At 34.8% G+C, this 22,622-nt stretch overlaps 1 protein-coding gene across 3 annotated transcripts in view; it reads left to right on the forward strand.

The window, feature by feature from the left end:
- Positions 1 to 22,622, forward strand: part of LOC143245208 (polypyrimidine tract-binding protein 1-like) — a 118,415-nt gene that overhangs the window by 62,600 nt on the left and 33,193 nt on the right. Inside the window, exons 1-3 of one of the 3 annotated variants that reach the window (XM_076491276.1) lie at positions 5,846 to 6,271; positions 12,762 to 12,860; positions 16,696 to 16,845. In XM_076491276.1, coding sequence (XP_076347391.1) covers positions 6,269 to 6,271; positions 12,762 to 12,860; positions 16,696 to 16,845 — 252 coding nt within the window. In that variant the 5' untranslated portion in view covers positions 5,846 to 6,268. Of the gene's footprint in view, positions 1 to 5,845; positions 6,272 to 6,293; positions 6,895 to 12,761; positions 12,861 to 16,695; positions 16,846 to 22,622 lie in introns of those variants that run through there. The other 2 variants (XM_076491275.1, XM_076491274.1) reach the window with 2 other exon arrangements.

The following is a 22,622-nucleotide window of genomic DNA, read 5'->3' on the forward strand; positions in this document are numbered from 1 at the left end:
GAATTTTTAAAATAGCATGTAGGATTTGAACCACAACTATTGCAAATGCTATTAACACGGATGATTTTCAACCATTATGCCGTCCTCTTATTTCAGATTTTCCATGTGGTTCTAGGTGCTTCAAACATTAGTTTTAACCTAGTGTCTGTAGAGAGCAAGTCACCATTAAAATCATCAAAACAAAATATCCATAGTATATATATTATTGTCTGTTATAAATTTGTCAAACAGTCAGTATCCCTCAGCTGAGTAATGTTTGTCAACAGAAATGTTTTTGTAGAGGCCCTTTTACAACAAGGAAACTTACCACTTCTTCACTGTACATTTCATTTAGGCTAAACATGTATAAATATCCTGTTTCTAATGTAATGTGAAAGTGTTCAAAACTCCTTATAAACACACGAACAGTGGCAATGCATCAGTTAGAACAGCTGAAGCAATAAGTGCAGTTATGTACCTTGTCAGGGCAATGTTATTTTGTCTAACTTGGCTGACATCCCAGACGTGCGTCTTGATTCATATTCAAAAGGGAAAATGGCAGAATAAAAAATGTCCTTATATTAAGTGGTGTCCCACCATCAAGACATATCAATAATCTAATTTTGTTGTAGTTCTTAATGATGAGAAACCCACTTGAAATAAAAATGTATCTAAGAATGGTTGGTATGGGTATTAACACTATTGATCAGCAGAGAACAACGTTTCAACCTTCCGAGGCCATCTTCAGGTTAACCCAAGTTCTTTGTATATACTGTAATTAAAATTATGTAACAAATATATGAAAAGCAACATAACCTTCATATAGGTTAACCTGAAGATGACCTAGGAAGGTCAAAACGTTGTTCTCTGCTTACAGTAAAAGTGTTAATACCCACATCAGCTATTCTGAGGTACATAGTTTTATTATGTTATAACTCTACAACAGACTTCTTGCCTTTCAATAGTGCCACTGATAAAACAAATACATACTAAGGACTGAACTTATATGTAACAATATGCTTGGTATTTCAGTATCTGTGAGGAGGAAAATTGATCATTCTTAATTTCTGTTTGTTTCTCCTGCTGGCAATCATCCCAAAACATAAAAAAGAAAAGTGAAGAACAAATTTATACAGTTTTTCCCAAAAATGAAAAATGTAGCAATATTGTTATACAATTTTTGTTTTCAAATTATTAACAAATAAAACCATGTAAATAGAAGTTCAATAAATCTTGTATGTGTAACTTTTATTATAAAAGATTTAACATTTTTACAGATAAAAGTTTATTTCACATTCAGCCACTTAAAGTACTTGAGTCACCACCCCGTATAAATTCTGCCTCTAAGACTAGTAAGCTATAAAAAAAATTGCTTTTATATAATTCATCAAATATAAAATGATTAATTTTTGTTGTCATTTTACAAACTGTTTTAACATTCTTTTTGTTATTAAACCTTGGATGTATGTCTGAAAATTAAACTTACCTGGAGCTGATCATCAGAAACAAAAGGAAGAAGAGTACCCATGTTCTATCTACATATTTATTGTATATAAAATTATGTGAGAAATGTATGAAAAGCAGTGTAACCTTCACATAGAAAGAACAATATTTGAAATGTTAATTTAGCACTGACTGGAAATGTGATAATGTACACCACATGGCCAAAAGTATGTGAACCCCATTTCTAATTAGTGGGTTTGGCTATTTCAGCCACATCCATTGTTAACAGATGCACAAAACAAGCATGCAGCCATGCAATCACCATAGATGTACATTGGCAGTAGACTGGGTCACACTGAAGAGCTCAGTGATTTTCAATGTGGTATTATTATTGGATGCCACATTTCCAACAAGTCAGTTTGTCAAATTTCTGCTGTGCTAGAGCTGCCCCAGTCAACTGTAAGTGCTATTACTGTGAAGTGGAAACATCTCAGAGCAACAATAGCTCAGCCACGAAGCGGTAGGCCACACAAGCTCGCAGAACGGCACCACCAAGTGCTGAAGTGCATAAAAATCGTCTGTCCACAGTTGCAACACTCACTACTGAGTTCCAAACTGCCTCTGGAAGCAATATCAGCACAAGAACTGTTTGTCAGGAGTTTCATGAAATGGGTTTCTATGGCTGAACAGCCTCACACAAGCCAAAGATTACCATATGCAATGCCAAGCATCAACTGGAGTGATGTAAAGCACACCACCGTTGGTCTCAGGAGCAGTGGAAATGCATTTTCTGGAGAGATGAATCATGCTTCAAAATCTGACAGCTTGATGTACAAATCTGGGTTTGGCAGATGCCAGAAGAACACTGCTGCCTGAATGCATAGTGCCAACTATAAAGTTTTGTGGAGGAGGTATAATGGTCTGGTTCTGTTTTTCATGGTTTGGGCTTGGGTTTTTAGTTCTGGTGAAGGGAACTCTTAATGCTATAGCATACAATGTTATTTTAGAGAATTGTGTGCTTCCAATTTTGTGGCAACAGTTTGGGGAAGGCCATTTTTTGTTTCAGCATGACAGTGCCCTCATGCACAAAGTAAGATCCATAAAGACATGGTTCACCAAAGTTGGTGTGGAAGAACTTAACTGGCCTGCACAGTGCCCTGACCTCAACCTCATCAAACACCTTTGAGATGAATTGGAATGCCAACTGTAAGACATACTTTCTCGCCTGACCTCACTAATGCTCTTGTGGCTGAATAGGAGTGAATCCCTGCAGCCATGTTCCAAAATCTAGTGAAAATCCTTCCCAGAAGAGTGGAGGCTGTTATAGCAGCAAAGGGGAAATCAACTCCATATTAATGCCCATGGTTTTGGAATGAGATGTTCAACAAGCACATATGGGTGTGATGGTTGGGTGTCGGCATACTTATGGCTGTTTAGTGTACCTTATTTATGAAAAGTTATTCTCTTTCTTTCCCAAGTTCCATTCAAAAACAAGTTTGATATGCTTTGTAAGTAATTCTAGGGTACTTATAAAAGGTCAACCTTTCAAAAGTAGTTGAGTTTTCAAGTTTTTATCATTTGCATCAAAATTTCTTGATTGTCTGAGTTTTTCTGACATCACCAATATAAAATAAATGAAGCGAAATTAAATATTCCTGTGCAATTGCTTCAGTGGAACAAATTATTTCATAAAAATTGTCTTAATCGAAGAAAAATTAATTAACAAAATCAGTCTTGGTGAGGTGTTTCCATAGATCTGAATATTGTAGTTATGGTTTGTTTTCAAGATTATTTCTCTTGATTTCTACATTGTCAAGTAAAAATTTTGACTCTTTACATGCTTCAAGTTGTGACTTCTCTCCTTGGTTTAGTGGATGTTTATGTGCTTCAAGTTGCGACTTCTCTCCTTGGTTTAGTGGATATTTATGTGCTTCAAGTTGTGACTTCTTTCCATGGTTTAGTGGATGTTTATGTGCTTCAAGTTGTGGCTTCTTTCCATGGTTTAGTGGATGTTTATGTACTTCAAGTTGTGACTTCTCTCCATGGTTTAGTGGATGTTTATGTATTTCAAGTTGTGGCTTCTCTCCATGGTTTAGTGGATGTTTATGTGCTTCAAGTTGTGGCTTCTCTCCATGGTTTAGTGGATGTTTATGTGCTTCAAATTGTGACTTCTTTCCATGGTTTAGTGGATGTTTATGTACTTCAAGTTGTGACTTCTCTCCATGGTTTAGTGAATGTTTATTTACTTCGAGTTGTGACTTCTCTTCTTGATTTAGAAGATACTTATGCTCCGGACCAACCTTCTTCCTTCCTCTGATCATCCTGCTCTTCTGTTCTTTCAGGTATCATACATCCAGTACTTTATTTTTTTTATTCCCACCGCATGAATTCACTGAATTATATTCATGAATATTTTAGCTATCCATACAGTTTACTGATATGTCCTCTGAATTATTAAGTAAAAATATACCTGAAGCTATAAATACGTTTCCTTTATTTTGATATAACTAAAATTGTCTGTCATGAATCCTCTTTTATGGTATCACATTTCTCCTGATGTAATCACAAAAACTTACTGGCTTAGGAAACAACAACATCACCATTAATTTCTCATGACCATCCATCTTTTTAACTTTTATGTCACTTTCTCAGGATGAGAATGCAGTTCTTAGCACAAAAACTGCAAACAGGAAATATTAATCTTCAGTAATTATTACATTTTCCACATCCATTTCTTCCTGGTCTGGAATTTAAAAACTTTGTGCTATTTTGACAAGATAGAAAAAAAAATCATGATATATATCAGTTTCAAGGCTAAGATTTATATCTCATCCACAAAGAATCGTGTTTACAAAACACCGTTAAAATTTAGTATTTGTAATAATTTTTGTTCAATAAATTAAAATAGCAATAGTTTCATTTTGAGATGCCATCTTTAAGTTTTGTGACATTAGTAGTATGCTTACTAAAATGTTCATCTAGTATTATGGGGATTTTGAAGAATTGAAAGAATATATTTATTAATAGTAGTATTCAAATTACACCATATTTGTTGCACTTGTTGCCAATGGCGCATTTCGCTCAGTTGCAATCCATCTTCGCCAGCTTGTAAAAGTCATACACACACTAACTGTTAAGTTTTATGATATTTTCTCAACATTAGCCTACTTTGTGAGAATTATTTAGTTATTAAACTTATCTGACGTGGTTTATTTTGTAGTTGTTTTTGGTGTTGTTGTTTTTTTTGTTTTTTGTCTTATGCTCCCAATCTTTGTGGATTTTGGCATTAGGGTTGTGTCCTAATATGGATTTTTTTTTTAACATGAAATTTAAAAATTAAAGTAAATAACACTAACAGTAGCAGTTTTAAGTTCCTTACGAGTACTGTCTCTCACCCAAATATTTCCAAACCCACGCACATTCCATATTGGCCACGTGTTCTTAAGCAGTCCATTTCGCTTATTAATTACATGATCCATTTATTAATATCAGGAATAAACGACCTTATAACACCAAAATGTTGGTGTTATTTAATTAAATACTCAACATTTCGCTTTACAGCTTCCTTAGGAGAGTTCGCTAAAACAAAAACTCAAACGGCTAATGGTAAAACAAAATGTTGATGGTCTAAACAAATAACACCAGTATTTTGGTGTTATAAGGTCATTTATTTCTAATGTTGATGTTTTCTATACACCATAAGGCGCTACAGAAATTAAATAATGATTCCTTCATTATTGTATAAGTTCATTACGATGAGGTCCTCAAACGGTTCATGAAAATTGCATTCTGCCATTTGTCTAAGATCGTTATTCTAGTATGGAATAGCATAGGTAATTTCTTCAGATATATTCAACAGTTCAAATAGGTGTTCTATAACTTATAAGTTCTCAATTAACATCTACAATCGCTACTTTTGTTGCACCAAAAAGGAATACAGTCGATGTTTTAACAAGCCTAACTTGTAATGGGTATCAAAACTAACCTATGAAAGGTATGTACTTAGTAACAATACTAGTAATGGTAACAGTACTCCAGATGACCTGTTGGGATATGGTAGATGTTTGTTTGAAGTTAAGCACAGAGCAACACAACAGGCTATCTGTGGTCTGATCACCATAGGTACCGAAACACAGTTTCTATTTATAAGTCCACAAACATTCCGCTGTGCTACTGTGGCCAGTCTGAGGGATATGGTAGATGTAATATTATTCATTGTTTTTACTCTATGATTATTACCTGTTACACTATCGTTGTTAGAGTTTTCAGAATTTACCTTCCTTTCGTAAAGGTAAAATATTGCTTTTCGAACGAGTAACCACGTCGATGGTTTTGATGAAAGATGTACAGCCTCACTTTGAAACAATCTCGAGACGCGAGATTAAGCGAGATAAGAAGTACCGGGTAATGTGAAAGTCGGTTCACATTTTAGCCTTGCGGCAGTTTACGCGAGTGAACCTGACTATCGTGGCGCGTTGTTAAATTTAACTAGTGTTTCTGTTCTTCTGTCACCTTTCTCTTTGCTATCTTCTGCTGTTCTACTTGGTTAAAGCTATATTCTTTTTATCTCAACCTAATTCTAATTGTACTTTTATAAAACAGAATTTTAAAACGGTTCGGAGAATCAGAAAGATAAAATATTGAGAGAACTACTCATTTTTGTAATAAAGTGCTACGTACTCGATTCTCGCGGCTACTAAGTACTAGTTGTGCAGTGTTTTTCTTCGGAAGGAGGTCTTTTTTTTCCATTAAACGTCAGACTCCACAATTTTTTAGTGTTTTACTCGAAACGCGTCAGTGAGCTTACAGAACTTATACATTCTTCGAATTCGTGTTTACTAACCAAATGGTAAGTCACCCACTGATTTATATTTTTATGTTGAGATTAAACCTGATGTACGCAGTCTTAACACTTGCGTTAGAAATTTAGATATTGTTACGACTACGAGCTATAAGCTGTGCCTCACCATATGTTTGCTTCTGTTGCTGACTGACGGGGGAGACGCAACAGGCTGCTGGCAGCCTCAACAATGAGCGAGCTTCGTGATAGAAATGTACATTTACCATGGACTGTCTCTAAAATTACTAGCTTTCTCCGAGACTTTACGTACTCGGAATTTTGTGTGACGAAAAACAAAACACTTTGAGTTGGTTGTGTGTGAGATGAAAGACTGGTGTACATGTTCTGTTGTCAGAAGTTTCTGCTGTATAGCTTACCTTCAGTATAGGTTTGGTTTCCTGTATACGCCTTAGCCTACCTACCCTTCCTTTGTGTGGAAACAAGTCATGCTAGCATTACGTTAGTTGTGTGGTATTCTCGTGTTTTCTAACTACCTTTATTAAATGTGGGCTTGGTTCTTTCTTAGATAATACAACGAAAAAAAAAAAAGCGTCAATTATAACTTGATAATCGAAGAAGCCAAGGAAAAAAGTCTATGCCGTTAAAACTTAAAAGCTATGTCAGCAGTTGTGGTATGTACTAGTTTGTTGTTGTTAACTTTATAAAAGTAGATTATACTGATGTACGTTTTCAGTTGTGTTATTAGAAAAATCTTATGGTTAGTTATATTGGAACTGTTAATTAGAAGCAGTCTACTTCGTGGTAGTTTTACCGGAATCATTTTGTGTACCCTAATTAGGTTTGTATTTTCATACAACAATGATTACAAGTATGGTATTCTCGTGACAAACGGTAAACTTTGTAATCAAAACCGTTGCCACTTAAATTTGAATAATGAAAGAAATAGAAATGGGTTAACAGTTTTCCTGAAAGTGATACTAGACACATACTCAACATATGGACTCTTTTATGGGCTTCAGACGAAACAAAGACAGGACAAATACATAAAAAGAAATCCGCAGTTATCAGCTTAAACGCGTATAAGCAAATCATTAACCGTATACCTCGTAACTGTAATGTTCTAGAAGATTGGTTGTTAACCATATAGTGTCGTAACATCATGATGTACATTATTCTTGTATTATAACCCTAGTGTCATTAAAAGATTAACGCACTAGTTATATAGTGTTAAAAGTTTTTAACCATAATTTCAAGGATGATACTATGCTATATTGATAAAATCATAGTTTCAAGGAATGATGTAATAGCTGTATGTTGTTTTAACATTAATGTCAAAGCACATAACTTGGCACAGTGTCGAACCCTTATTGTCTGTGGAGCTAGGTTAGTAACCTTATGGTAATTTTAGCGTCAGAATGCATAACGAAGTGAGGTGTTATATTGTAAGTGGTGCATGATATAGTAGTTGTATATTATTGTAATCTTTGCATCAGTATATAACGAGGTATAGGTTTACAAACTTAATACCAATGATTGATGTAATAGCTGTTTACTGTTGTAATCTAAGTGTCATGAGACGTGTTCCCTGTGTGGTACGTTGAGGAAATCAAAACGTTTTGGCGTTGTAACTAAGCACAGTACAATGTTATAATTGGTATGTAAATTATTTCGATCTACTAACGTGTTCATTGTTTAAAATTCGTCTGTAACACAGTGTTATTTATAGTTGAAAATGTAATCCTATTGAATGCACGGCTAATAAGTTTTACGAAAATAATTACTGGACTTTCGTTGCTACTTTGTTCAAATGAAAATTGTTATTTATCAAAAAGAAGACATTTTTATTGTATAATAAACGTACTTTTGATTAATTTAAATATTAGATATGTTATCGATTACTATAAAGTTTATAATACATATTGAAACAGTATTTGTCAAACATCAGCTGTCAAACTTTTCTTGTTTAATTTGAGGAGATTACACGTACTAAAAGCATTTCTTTAGTTTTAACTCGCTGGGTTGCACAAGTTTGAATTTTTCTGCATCCTGTAATACAAACTGTCCAGATAAATATAATCGAGTTTACTTGTTCATCCGGTTACATTTTTCTCAGATAGATATTTCAGTTATTTTCAAATTATTTTTTTGAAAATTAATTGTCTTTAGTTACTCTTAGAAAAGAAATTTCGTGATACCCGTCTGTATATTCTCAGAGAAACTGTACTAAGATACACAACATTTGTGTTTACTTTATTCGTATGTAAGACAAAAATAAAATAAAAAGAACGTTAAATGTCCAACCTCGGTACCAACTATAATAACTTCATAGATGACGTAAGCTCTATCCATCGGTATACAAACTCTTTACGCCTGGTGTCATGTTTTGTGTTTTTCCCACGTTTGGTGCAGTGTCGTGTTTTTTTTTCTTCTTTTCCTTCTGTCCATCCTTCTACACGTTACTTAAACACTCGAGAAACAACATAAGTTCTAATTTCTGATGCATGTATCGAGATAACCCAGAATAGGAGTTTGTGTTAAAGATGTAAAGTCATTACACACGGACACGTGGCGTTGTTTACTCATCACTTGGTAGCGGGAAAATTGTGTAACGTAATTACAATTGTACTTTTATCAGTCCTGGGTTGGTAGATTTTTTTCAAGCATGATATGGCGAGCTATAGCTTGGTAGTGGTTCGTATCCTACGAGATTAAAAACTATTGTTTTAACATTGTATTGTCCCAAGTGCCTTGTATAGTTATCCACGTTAAATACTTGAATGTAGAACACTATATATATCCCACAAGTTTCCCCATTCTCTACAACCATTTCGAGTTTAAGATATCTATCCGCCATCGACAATCAATTTCTCCAAGTCGAAGCATATCTTGGGTTGTGACTTACGTATCCGTGATTATTTGTATGGTGTAGAGTTTGTGACTGTCAAACGTAAGAGTTGTTTTTATGTGGACTATAAACACTACACACAACTCCTTATTCCTAATCTATGTGTAAGGAAGGAATTGGATGTGTTAAGTGTTATGCTAACCGAACTGACAACAGCATAAAACAAAACTTGTGACCGTTAAATTATGATCAATAAAAAATAAAGAAATTAGTTCGAAAGTCTCTTCATAAACATCCAGGTCTTCTAGTGTTGTCTCTAAATGCTAGGTTTATCGAGTATATTTAACGCCATACTGGACAGTGAATAAAAACTAGAACAAGTGAACCACCTCCCAAACGTTGGTAATAAGAGAAATCTACTGTTATTTGGGTATGAGCATAGTTACTTCACATTCCAATATTAATAGTATTTTAAGAAATATTCAGTGTGCTATACGGCTCCGTATTTATGTGTTAATACTAAACATGGCTGACAGATTAATTTGTACATGAAACCTTCAGATCTTATCTATAATCCCACACGTAGTTTGGCTCTCAAGGTTTCAGTAAATAAAGGCGTTGCCCACCTCTTGTTGTACGAAACACATGTGTTTTAACTTAATTGGTAAGCGTCGAAAAAAGAACATGTTGAGTTCCGTGTTGTTAGATAACCTTGACAGCAGTCGGCACTATAAAAAGGGATGTCTGACATCCTGACTTGGTGGAAGATGTTCACTGCGGATAGTTAAGCTCATGCAAATAGTGTCGGATTGTACGTTAAATAGAAATATATATATAAATCTAAAATAAACTTGCTTTATTTACTGAGAAAAAAATATAGACCTGAGTTAGGGATAAAAGTATAGTTCGACGTAAAGTTCTGATGTTGAAATATCAACTATTAGAACTTTAGAGAAGAGTTCTGCTGAGCTAATTTGGATTTTTGAAAGCGTATAAAATCTCGCACGAGGTAGGGATTCGCTTGTTTGTTTAATGATAGCAGTACATTCCAGTTCTATCACAAACACGTCTTTATTTAGTAACAGGGAAACTGATATAGTTTATATTCAACAAATTATTAAGCTATTAGATACAACAGCAGTTGTTATAGTGTGCATGCATTTTACAATGAGCAAAGCCACATCGGGCTATCTGCTGAGTCCACCAAGGGGAATTAAACCCCTGATTTTAGAGTTGTAAATCCGTAGGCTTACCGCTGTACCACCGGAGGACAGCCCGATGTGACTTTACTAGAAGAAAAACACACGCCTTTTGCAATCTCGTGAAAAATTATTACGATTATACTAGTCATAAGACATCAGTATTAGACCTATTTCGTTTTTAAACATTACATTTCTAATCTAATCCTTTATGGATCTTCAAGAATTAGAAGAGTGTATAATATTAGCATTCGAACCAGACAATATTTCTCAAATTCATTGTCGACTGCGCATTTCGTTTAATCCAGAGGTCTTCAGGCCTGCTGAAATACAACAAACACTCTAGAAGTCGGATTACTATTTATATAACCAATTGATGCAACAACAACTGATATAATGTGTACGTCTTTCAGAGCTGACGAAGCATGATATAATGAATTATATATGTCTTAAGACATTACTGTTAGGCCTATTATGTGTTTTAACACTATAAATATGATCAACTGAAAAGAAGAGAGGTTTGGTGCATCATGAAGAAATTTTCTTGTTTAGTTCATTTAATTTATCTTCTGTCTTCGTACAAATATAAAAAAAAATATTAAGAAATTATTTTAGAAATAACTTTTAATCCTTGGTTGAACTGTGGGCCCGAGGATCTATTGCTTAGACCCTGTTGGGACGAACTTACACTCTTCAATCTGGAGTCACGAGTTTGTTATAATAGTAGCAGTCAAATCCTCCTCTTCGACTAAAATAACCCATGGGTTAGTGGTGAGCGTTGTGGGTTCAGTATTAGAGCTGTTCCGGCTGTCTAGAATACAAAAAACACAGTAATGTTCGTAGTACTATTTATGTAACTATTTGATACAACAACAGTTATTGTGGTGTCTTATATAGTTCTAATACTAATGTCTTAATACAAGTGTAATAGTAATTTCTAGGGGTTTAGAGACCATTTGCTTCACCACAGAGTGACGTGAACTAATTTAAATATGCGAATATCATAATGTCGTTAGCTTTACAAAATTGAGATACATAAAATATATTTTAAAAAATGTTATCCCTACTTAGGCTCAGACAAACATAATTACAGTGATTTGCTAAAGAATTGATATGTTTTTATTGGTCTTTTTTATTGTAAGTAATTCGGTTTTTGTAATTTTGACTTTCCTATTTCAAAACATTTCGTAGCATCAAAACTTTGTATATTACTATAGCTAGCTAGGAGACGTATAGACCTATCCCTACTTGATTTTATGAAATTTCAATATTTTTATCGTACTTGTTTGTTTCATTTATATTAGCTATATTTTTTGTGCGCCAGCAGTACCAAGTGTATGGTGTGCGTATATCCAACATAACCTCGAACTAATTATTTGCCCAAAATAGTACACCGTCCATTTCATGTATATTTATATATTACTATTCTTTTCAGGGCAAGAAATAATTCATTGGGATCCTAGTGGGAAGAGCTCTGTAAATGAATTATAGCGATAGGGTTTGTTATTTTTTCTGTACGCTTGTCTGGAAAAGTCACTTACTTACTAACTTATGTGAAAAAAATCATTGAAACTAAAATTTTGAATCACTCTGTGAACACGTACATAGCGATTTAGATATATTTATAATCTTCAAGTTCTCTCAGTCAATACTGCGAGATAATAATCAAATCATTATTAATAGTTAGACATCTTAAAGATGGGCTTAAGTAGGCGGTTTTAATGGCGTCCATTTTATTTCATCACGAATCCAACTATTAAGTACACGGTCCGGCATGGCCAAGCGTGTTAAGGCATGCGACTCGTAATTTGAGGGTCGTGGGTTCGCATCCCCATCGCGCCAAACATGCTCGCCCTTTCAGCCTTGGGGGCGTTATAATGTGACGGTCAATCCCACTATTCGTTGATAAAAGAGTAGCCCAAGAGTTGGCGGTGGGTGGTGATGACTAGCTACCTTTCCTCTAGTCTTACACTGCTAATTTAGGGACGGCTAGCACAGATAGCCCTCGAGTAGCTTTGAGCGAAATTCAAAAAACAAACAAACAAACTATTAAGTACTACCGTAGTTATATATATATATATATATATAAACTGTGATAGTAATAATTAAACTGAGTAGTGGATTCTGGTTTTGAATAATTAAATATTCTTGACAATGACGTATTTTTGTCTAAACTTAATATTTTACACACTTAAAAATCAAATAAGACTTGCATTGTGGATATTCATTAGCTCTCAAAATCAACAAAATTACAAACAAAAAATTCAACTTTTTTTTAGGGGTATAATGGTTTCCAAGAGAAAAAAATTAAGTAGAATAACCAATGAGTACGAGTGTTTTAAAGTGACTGTTTGTATATCGAATTGCGTCTCTGAAATGGAAGTTTTTTGAGGTGCGTCAAACTAAGCCCACAATTTTGAAAAGGAAATATAAATATGACTGTTTATCTTGTTTGTGTATTATTTCAAGTAAAATACGTAAATGTTTTTTTCAGCGTGGAGCTGACGATGTCCTGCCCAAGGGTGCTGTGAGTAACGGTACTGTCAGAAGTGTACAAGTTCACCCCACGGACAACAACAATGATGCCAAAAAGGTAACTTGCTAATGTTTATTAGCCATTGCTTCAAACGTAGCTTTATTACTTCTCTTTTCTTGAGGATAGGCTGTGAGAGCTCGTGGATGCAGTATGCTATTGTAACAATCTTGGAAAACTTGCGCACTCCCTCTTTAGTCTGGTTGTTAGGGCGATCGACTCACAACCTGTGGATCACGGGTTCGAAATCCACAACAGAACATGTTCACTCATTTAGTCGTGGAGTGGTATAATGTGACGGTCAATTCCAAATTTGAATTCAAGTGGGGCGCCTTTTTGTTATATTGAAACCGGGTCAAAAGTTGGGAAAAGTGGTGTAATGTTAGATGTTAATTAACTGATATAATGATAGGAAATCTTTGTGTTTATTTATTTGTTATAATGATGCGAGGCCTTTTTGTTAATTAATTGGTATATTATTCAAATACTTTTGTGTTAATTAATTGATATAATATTCGGAGACCTATGTGTTAATTAAATGGTATAATATTCGGAGACCTATGTGTTAATTAAATGGTATAATGCTGGCATAATGTTGAGAAACTTTTGTTAGTTAATTGGTGTGACATCAGAGTCTTGTGTTAGTTACTGGTGTAATGTTAGGATACTTTTGTGTTAATTACTGGTGTAATGTTAGGATACTTTTGTGTCAGTTACTGGTGTAATGTTAGGATACTTTTGTGTCAGTTACTGGTGTAATGTTAGGAGACTTTTGTGTCAGTTACTGGTGTAATGTTAGGATACTTTTGTGTTAATTACTGGTGTAATGTTAGGAGACTTTTGTGTTAATTACTGGTGTAATGTTAGGATACTTTTGTGTCAGTTACTGGTGTAATGTTAGGATACTTTTGTGTTAATTACTGGTATAATGTTAGGAGACTTTTGTGTTAGTTACTGGTGTAATGTTAGGATACTTTTGTGTTAAATTTGTATAATGCTGGGAGGCTTATGTGTTAATTAACTGACATAATATTGGGAGAGTTTTTGTGTTAACTGACTGATATAATGTATATATCTTCGTGTTAACTAATTGGTGTAATATAGTCTGTGTTAACTACCTGGTACAATATAACTTGTCTTTGTGTTAACTACCTGGTACAATATAACTTGTCTTTGTGTTAACTACCTGGTACAATATAACTTGTCTTTGTGTTAACTACCTGGTACAACATAACTTGTCTTTGTGTTAACTATCTGGTACAACATAACCTGTCTTTCTGTTAACTACCTGGTACAATATAGTCTCTTTGTGTTAACTAACTGGTGTAATATAGTCTGTCTTTCTGTTAACTACCTGGTACAATATAGTGTGTCTTTGTGTTAACTACCTGGTACAATATAGTCTGTCTTTGTGTTAACTACCTGGTACAATATAGCCTGTCTTTGTGTCAACTACCTGGTACAATATAGCTTGTCTTTGTGTTAACTACCTGGTACAATATAGCTTGTCATTGTGTTAACTACCTGGTACAATATAGTCTGTCTTTGTGTTAACTACCTGGTACAATATAGTCTGTCTTTGTGTTAACTACCTGGTACAACATAACCTGTCTTTCTGTTAACTACCTGGTACAATATAGTCTCTTTCTGTTAACTAACTGGTGTAATATAGTCTGTCTTTCTGTTAATTACCTGGTACAATATAGCCTGTTTTTGTGTTAACTACCTGGTACAACATAACCTGTCTTTCTGTTAACTACCTGGTACAATATAGTCTCTTTCTGTTAACTAACTGGTGTAATATAGTCTGTCTTTCTGTTAATTACCTGGTACAATATAGCCTGTTTTTGTGTTAACTACCTGGTACAATATAGTCTGTCTTTGTGTTAACTACCTGGTACAATATAGTCTATCTTTGTGTTAACTGCCTGGTACAATATAGTCTGTCTTTCTGTTAACTACCTGGTACAATATAGTGTGTCTTTCTGTTAACTACCTGGTACAATATAGTTTGTCTTTCTGTTAACTACCTGGTATAATATAGTGTGTCTTTCTGTTAACTACCTGGTATAATATAGTCTGTCTTTCTGTTAACTAACTGGTACAATATAGTCTGCCTTTCTTTCAACTAACTGGTGTAATATAGTCTGTCTTTCTGTTAACTAACTGGTACAGTATAGTCTATCATATCTTTACGCAGTCTGTACCACACTCAAGCTCTGCCTCTTGTTTTTCTATGTACTACTTGTATCACAGCTAGTCAGATAATTCTCAACATACTATCTGTACCAGACTCAAACCCCATGTTTCTCTCTGTGTGCTGTCAGTACCAGAATCAGACGTGGTGAGACACTTCTTGGTATTGATTTAAACACGTGACGTAGCGTTCAGTTTGTTTTTATAAAACAAACCATCTGAGTTTTCCAATTTCATGAAAAGTCCACTGTCAGGCGCCGTGGCTTTATTAAAACCAGTGGTCTTTGTTATAATATTTAACAAAATTATATCAGAAAAAAACTTTTTCAGAACGGAGGTCGAGAGATGCAGAATAGGCAGATATATCTTTTTTGGAAAATTCCAAAGCATGACGTTTTGTTTGTGTTAAAACAGGGTTTCTCAACCTGGGTTCCACGGAACCTCAAGGTTTCGTGGACTGCCTTCAGGGGTTCTGTAATGTGAAGAAAAAACAAGATGTAATTGTAGTAATATCAAACGATAAAATAGGCTAAGACTGTTTGTGACTATCACAATATTTCTGGCTCTCTAAATACGTGAAAAAGCTGTTACAAAGTCACTGAGATCCTCGAAGCGTTTATAATTACTAGTTATTTTCAATGGCTGTGTTCCCAGGCTAAAACATGTACATTACTATGGCTAATTTAATTCAATAAGTTTAATATTATGTTTTAATTTCACCTTCAGTGATAACAATGTAATATGTATAATGTGTTTCTCTTATCGGTATTTACATATTATGTGTGTGTGCAGGGTTCTACTGCAAATACATTATCTAATAAGGGTCTCGTGGTAGCATAAAGGTAGAGAACCCCTGTGTTAAAGTAATGCATTGGCTGAATACTCAGTTCCATTACCATTACTGTTCACACCGACACGCTCTTTAGTGGTACAGCGGAGTGTCTCCGGACTTACAACGCTAGAAACCGGGTTTCGATACTCGTTGTGGGCAGAACACGTATAGCCCATTGTGTAGTTTTGTGTTTAGCTATAAACATATAAACACTCACCGAAACACACTTATCATCGAAGTCGTATTGAAATCAAGCAGTTCGATCTTTATTAACGAATTTGTAACTGTGTCGTAATTCTCTTATTACCAACTTACGTATTCGTGAAATTCAAATATCTCAGTTTGTTGAGTAAACATTATAATTCCTGCACACGTACTCTTGTGCGAGCAAAACAACCACAAAGTATATTTTCACTTATCTATCCCCCAAATTACCACTTGTTTATGTACCGTTCATTATCGTATTACAGTAGGTGTTTGCCTGTTGCGACAATTAGCGTAAAGAAAGCATCACTAATTTTCTGTTTAAAATACTGCTGAGTGATTTCAATGTTCATGGAGTTTACGCTCATTTGGTCTGTATGTTATTAAGTATCTCGTAACCAATAGAGTCGTTGATATACAAGTAATTAAATACATTAATACTTTAGAAAAATATGTTTAAAAAGTTATGGAGCCTGTTGGTAATTCTAGTGTTCAGGTTATTTATTGTTACATTGAGAAGATGATCGCTTGTTTTCCTCAGATAAGAACTGGATACGGTCCAGTTATTAATTGTATGTATATCTTTTGCCTTTAACATTAAAGTAGCTTAAAGCAAACATGATTATATCTTCGTGTTGAATAGCTCTGTCATTTTGTATGTAGGCCAAAGTTGAAAAGAGTCAACCCGACAGTTCATCTAGAGTACTGCACGTTCGGAACATTCCAAATGAAGCGACGGAGATGGACGTCATCCATCTTGGAATCCCATTCGGACGAGTCACCAATGTATTGTTGTTGAAAGGGAAGAACCAGGTAATACGATTGGTCTTTGTTGAATATTCCGCGGACATTTCATATTCCCTCACTTCTCTGAGGATTGGCTTGAAACTTAGTCCAGTACGATCTGATTTCTTTCATGTTTTTTTTTATTCAAGCCCTTTTAAGGATGTTATTGAGTCAAACGTCAAGCAAACTAAAAATACATATCTTGGACCCCTGTTATATTTTCAGCAATTAAGATGAACATTGGCACAAATATGAATTTTCGACAGCCCCCAACACATTGACATAAAGTTAAATTTGGCTGTTTTGAATTATTTTTCGTGGTGTTAGATTTCACAACAACAACAACAACAACATGATATGTAGGTTTGGTGAATTACTCGACCGTATTTTGACTATTTTCTTCAGTTCACACACGTTTGACAAACAAAAATGGCGGACTTGTCAATTTATAGTAATTGTAGGGGGATCAAGATGGCACAGAGATATTTTTTTAGAAGACCCATACATATAAATTGTGGGATATGCTCATTTTTGTTCTTTTGTTGTTGCCTTTTCGGGGGGGATCAAAAGGTTAAATAAACCCTTAAGTTTAGGGACTTTTTGTCAATTACTCAGGGTTGTTTCGACCAATTCACATAGAATTTTGTCCAAAGATTTTTTTTACGGTCACCAAACAGTTACAAACACATTTTATGTTTTATTGTCTTTTATTCAATTTCTCAGCGAGTAAACTGCAATTTAAGGTTTTTGTGAACTATTCATGTGTGTGTTAATTGACGTACGTGGAATTTAACACAAACATTAATGTATATGGCTTTTAATTTTTCTGTGTTTTGTAGGATTTTTCTGGTGTCAAAATTTAACATCTTAGAATTGCGTGGTGGAAACACGTTGCATAAGCTTTCGAATATTGGCCTTTTTAATTGTATCTTTGATCTTCTAATTCTTTGTCGAGTCTCAAACTGGGTCGTTGGCCCCTTAATTATGTTTGATCCTCTAAATTTGTATCTGGTTCTGTAATTATCTTTAATACCCAAATGAGTCACTGATCCTCTAAAACCTTGACGTTTTCAAAAACATGACAATTGAAAAACTAAAAACAGCAGCAAATGAAATTACATGGTTCTTCTGATCACAAGAGAATCCATACTATGTTGACCCTGAGCGTATGCACCTGTGTATTATTTCCTCTATCTATGTATGTATATATATATATAATAATAAAAGGGTGTGTCTGTATGTCTGTGTGTGATCGCCATAACTTCAAGAGGAAAGAACCTAGAAACCTTAAATTTTGCACACATACTAAGTGAACTCTGAGGGTATGCACCTGTGTATTATTACTCATCCACGTGGGTGCGCATCTTTTTAATATGGCAAGGGAAAACCCACATAGAAAAGAATTAATACATTATATAACGACTTCTAATGTGTAGAAAAGGCAGAATGTTTTGGTAGCAGTGCGTTCCAACAGTGGCTTTAAATCATGTTGCTTGTCTCCGAATTTACAACTCTAAAATCAAAAGTTCGATTCCCTTCAATGGACACAGCAGATAGCCTGTGATGTGGCTTTACTATAAGAAAATACATGCAAACAAATACATGACGTTGCTCAGTAGTAAAGCTATAACCTAATGTTGTTGTTAATGCTATGTGTTGAAAGTGTAAAATGAAATGGCCCGGCATGGCCAAGCGTGTTAAGGCGTGCGACTCGTAATCTGAAGGTCGCGGGTTCGCATCCCTGGCGTGCCAAACATGCTCGCCCTTTCAGCCGTGGGGGCGTTATAACGTTACGGTCAATCCCACTATTCGTTGGTAAAAGAGTAGCCCAAGAGTTGGCGGTGGGTGGTGATGACTAGCTGCCTTCCCTCTAGTTTTACACTACTAAATTAGGGACGGCGAGCACAAATAGCTCTCGAGTAGCTTTGTGCGAAATTCAAAAAACAAACAAACATAAAATGAAATGAAATGTATAAGTTACAAAAAACATTTATTATTTCCAAACGTAGGGACTCCGTTTGTTAAAGAGGTTCGTTTTCTATTATTTGTTTTTATTATTTAAGTTTAAAATCGGAGAAAAATTCAGAGGGATGTTTACTTTTACAAACATACTATATTCCACAAAAGAGCAACAAAAGTATACGAATGCATACATTGACAGTTATCTAGAATAAATCAATCCAATATACTTTAATATATAACCCGTCAACGAAAAGAACAGCGTTTCAATAACATCTAAAAATATTTGTCGAAAATACAGCTTCCACAGTATTGATCTTCGATCACGTAGAACCTGAAGTGATTTCTAGTAACTGCATGAAAACGTGCAGTTACTAGGAAATCATAGTATTTTTCACCGTGTTTTAATGTTCATGAGCTTACATTTTTTAACACTCCTAAGAAAAGTGGGGCCTAATAGGCCCCAGATTTGATGAAATCAAATGAAATGGAAATTTCATTTAAATACAAATTTATTAGCCTAATATTAATAACCTTTCAAGTTGCTCTGGGGCCTATCAGGCCCCACTTTTCGTAGGAGTTAAGTTAATGTAAAAATATATCAACCCATATTGTAGCGCTGTTGTATCGTTTAATATAAAATAGATCAGTATCGCAATTTCGTTCTCTTACTACGTCGTTTGGCATTTTTAAACTCGGTCGTTGAGTTACTTTTATTATTCAGAATTGCCGCTAAAATGATTATTTCTTTGTAATAAGTTGTTAATGGTAATCTTTTTTCTCTCTCTTTAAAATTAAAAATCGCCACTATTCTTTTTATGGTTAATTGTTTCAGTAATAATAATATAATGGAATTCCTGCTTACATGATATTGGAAAAAAACCTTTTTCATTACGCCATGTGTAACCCCCAACTTCGCGAATTTTTTATCCTGTGTATATGTAGATTTACAATAGGGGTCACGATTTTCCCGTGTCACCTCTGTTTCCCGTCACGGAGAACTTTATTTTTCTTCATTCACAGGGTGCAGATATTATGTCATGAATATATCACACGCGGATATAATGCATTGACGCCACGGGTAATTAAAAATAATCTTTCTACTTACAAAATAGTAGAACGTATCTTTCAAAAAAGTAACTTTTAGACTATCTGAGGGTCGTGGGTTCGCGTCCCCATCACACCAAACATGCTTACCTTTTCAGCCGTGGGGACGTTATAATGTGACGGTCAATCCCACTTTTCGTTGGTAAGAGAGTACCCCAAGAGTTGGCGGTGGGTGCTGCCTTCCCTCTAGTCGTACACTGCTAAATTAGGGACGGCTAGCGCAGATAGTCCTCGAGTAGCTTTGAGCGAAATTCAAAAATCAAACAAATAAGACTATATAGGTAAATCTAGAAACATCATTACGATAATTGAAACTCGCCTTGACAAAGAATATGAAGGTTTTTAACTTAAAACAAACGTTATTTACTTTTATTACGTAAGTAGACACACGTGAACTTTCTTGTGTACATAATGAACCTCCACACAAATTTTGGTGAAGATACGTTTACACCCTGCGAAGTAGTTACGTAAACATACAACAGACAGTACTATTATATTTATATAGATACAAAGCGATTTAATATGTCAGATATTACCTCTAATACACCTCTAAGTAGCTGGGTGGAACTTCCAATTATCGGTCACGTGAATTAGGCTTAAAAAAAGAAAGAGAGAAAAAGACCACAATAGAGAGAGAAAAGCTAAGGTTCTCCTCCGCAGGTAGATGAAACGTACATATAATAACAGAACCGTTGTACTTGTGAATTGTTTATAATACCAATACTGATGTACGTTTAATTAATTTATAGTAACACTTACATTACCTATGTACGTGTGGTTAGTTCATACTCTATAAAAGTAAAACATTCTTTTTACGCACGAAAGCAGAGTAAGACAATTATTAGAACAGTGAAACATAATTTGAATATTTAATTTATATATATATATAACTTGTAGCTCCAAGCTGAGTGTGTGCGCGTGTGTATGTCTAATTTCGGTCTTATTGGGAGGCACATAAAAACGAGTCACGAAATTTAACAAATGCAATAAAACACACCAACAAAACAAGTTTGAGGCCCCTTTTGAGCTTACTGTCTGGGCCAAATGACCCTCCTGCTCCCCTCTCTAATTGGCCTTACTAACGCCGTCCCACCAACTACATAAAGTCAGTAAAATAAATACCGCCCCTTTTGCGAGTACCTTTAGTGAATTACTAACACATATTGTAGATACCACTAATATTGCAGTTACATTGAAGTCAGAGAGAGATTAGTACTTGTGACAGTTTTTATGAAGACGGAATTGGTAAAAATAACAGTCATGCAAATTTGTTGTCCTGACCTTTTAATGCATATTATTTCTTTTAGCGTGGCTTTTGAGAAGTGTTTTTATTCAAACCAAGTTCGAAATTGCCTTACGTGTTTTATTTCTTATGATTGCACGGAAGTAATTCGTGATAACGAAAAACCCACTTAAAAGTAAAAATGCATCTCAAGGTAACTGCTATGGGTATTAAAACTTTTATTAAAATAAAGTGAAGAACAACGTTTCGACCTCCTTAGGTCATCTTCAGGTTAACAAAGAGAGTTTGCAAACCTCTTAACTCTTAGGTCATCTTCATTGTTCTCTACTAACAAAGAGTGTTTGCAAACCTCTTTACCTGAAGATGACCTAAGAAGGTCGAAACGTTGTTCTTCACTTTATTTTAATAAAAGTTTTAATATCCATGCCAGCAGTCTTAAATACAGACTGCATGGAATATTTTTATTTTCGTTTGAAATAGATTTCGATAAGTACTTAGAGGGGGTGATACTTGAAGATGTAAGGTTCATGTTATTCTAGTCGTTACAAGGGTTTTAATGTCGAGAAGAACTTCGAACGTCAGATTAGCGTATTTCAAATGTTATTTTACTGTTACTTGATGTAGGAAGGTCGGACGGGGCTTTGGCTGTCGTCCCACGTAGTGAGAGTTGCCCTCCTTCGTGCGCAGGTTGACCTTGAACAACTGACTCACAGAGGATGTAGTGTTAAACCCATCATCAGCTAGCCTCGATTTATAGGTCACCTTTCCTGTTGTTCTGTAAGATGGGGCGGCCCTTTGACAAACAAAGCCATGCGTGCAGAACGAATTACTTGTCACACTTCTGATAATAAAAAATGGGAAATCACAGTGGTAGCATGTGGTTCCATTCTCTGCTGACTGCCTGTGTGAGGGAACTTGCTAATGACTTTCTTCTTGTTCTCCGGGTCAAAGCACTCGATCTGCATTCTTCTGTTACAGGTGATGGAATAAATACTAATGAGGGTGTGGACACCTTGTTTGCTATGTTGACTGTGACTATGGAGTTCAGAATTGAACAGTAGACATGATAATATTCACAAATCTCCACATACATAATGTGTAAATTGTGTCTAATCACTCTCAGATCACTAGTAAAACAGTCTTAATCAGACATCAGAAATTTCAGCCAGATTCACTGTTATGAAACAAATGATTGGTTAGACCCTTGTATCTTCCTTTTTATTTTTCCTAATATAAGCAGATATTAGAAGGTTTTCGTTTGAACTAGTACTAGCAATGATAGTAATAAAACGTCATCCATTTGACAATATATTAGTTCAAGTGTCTTTATATGTTTAATGTCAATTTCATCCTAAGTAATATTTACATTTAGCCATATAAATAGAATAAATTTGTTGCTTGCCATAATAAAGAATCCAAAATAAATAAAAGTGGGACATATACCATACATCAACTTGTTATACATGATATATTGTTAACTATATGAAGTTATTGT

The sequence above is a fragment of the Tachypleus tridentatus genome, chromosome 2 (genome assembly GCF_004210375.1).
Source record: "Tachypleus tridentatus isolate NWPU-2018 chromosome 2, ASM421037v1, whole genome shotgun sequence".
In the NCBI taxonomy this organism is placed as follows: domain Eukaryota; kingdom Metazoa; phylum Arthropoda; class Merostomata; order Xiphosura; family Limulidae; genus Tachypleus; species Tachypleus tridentatus.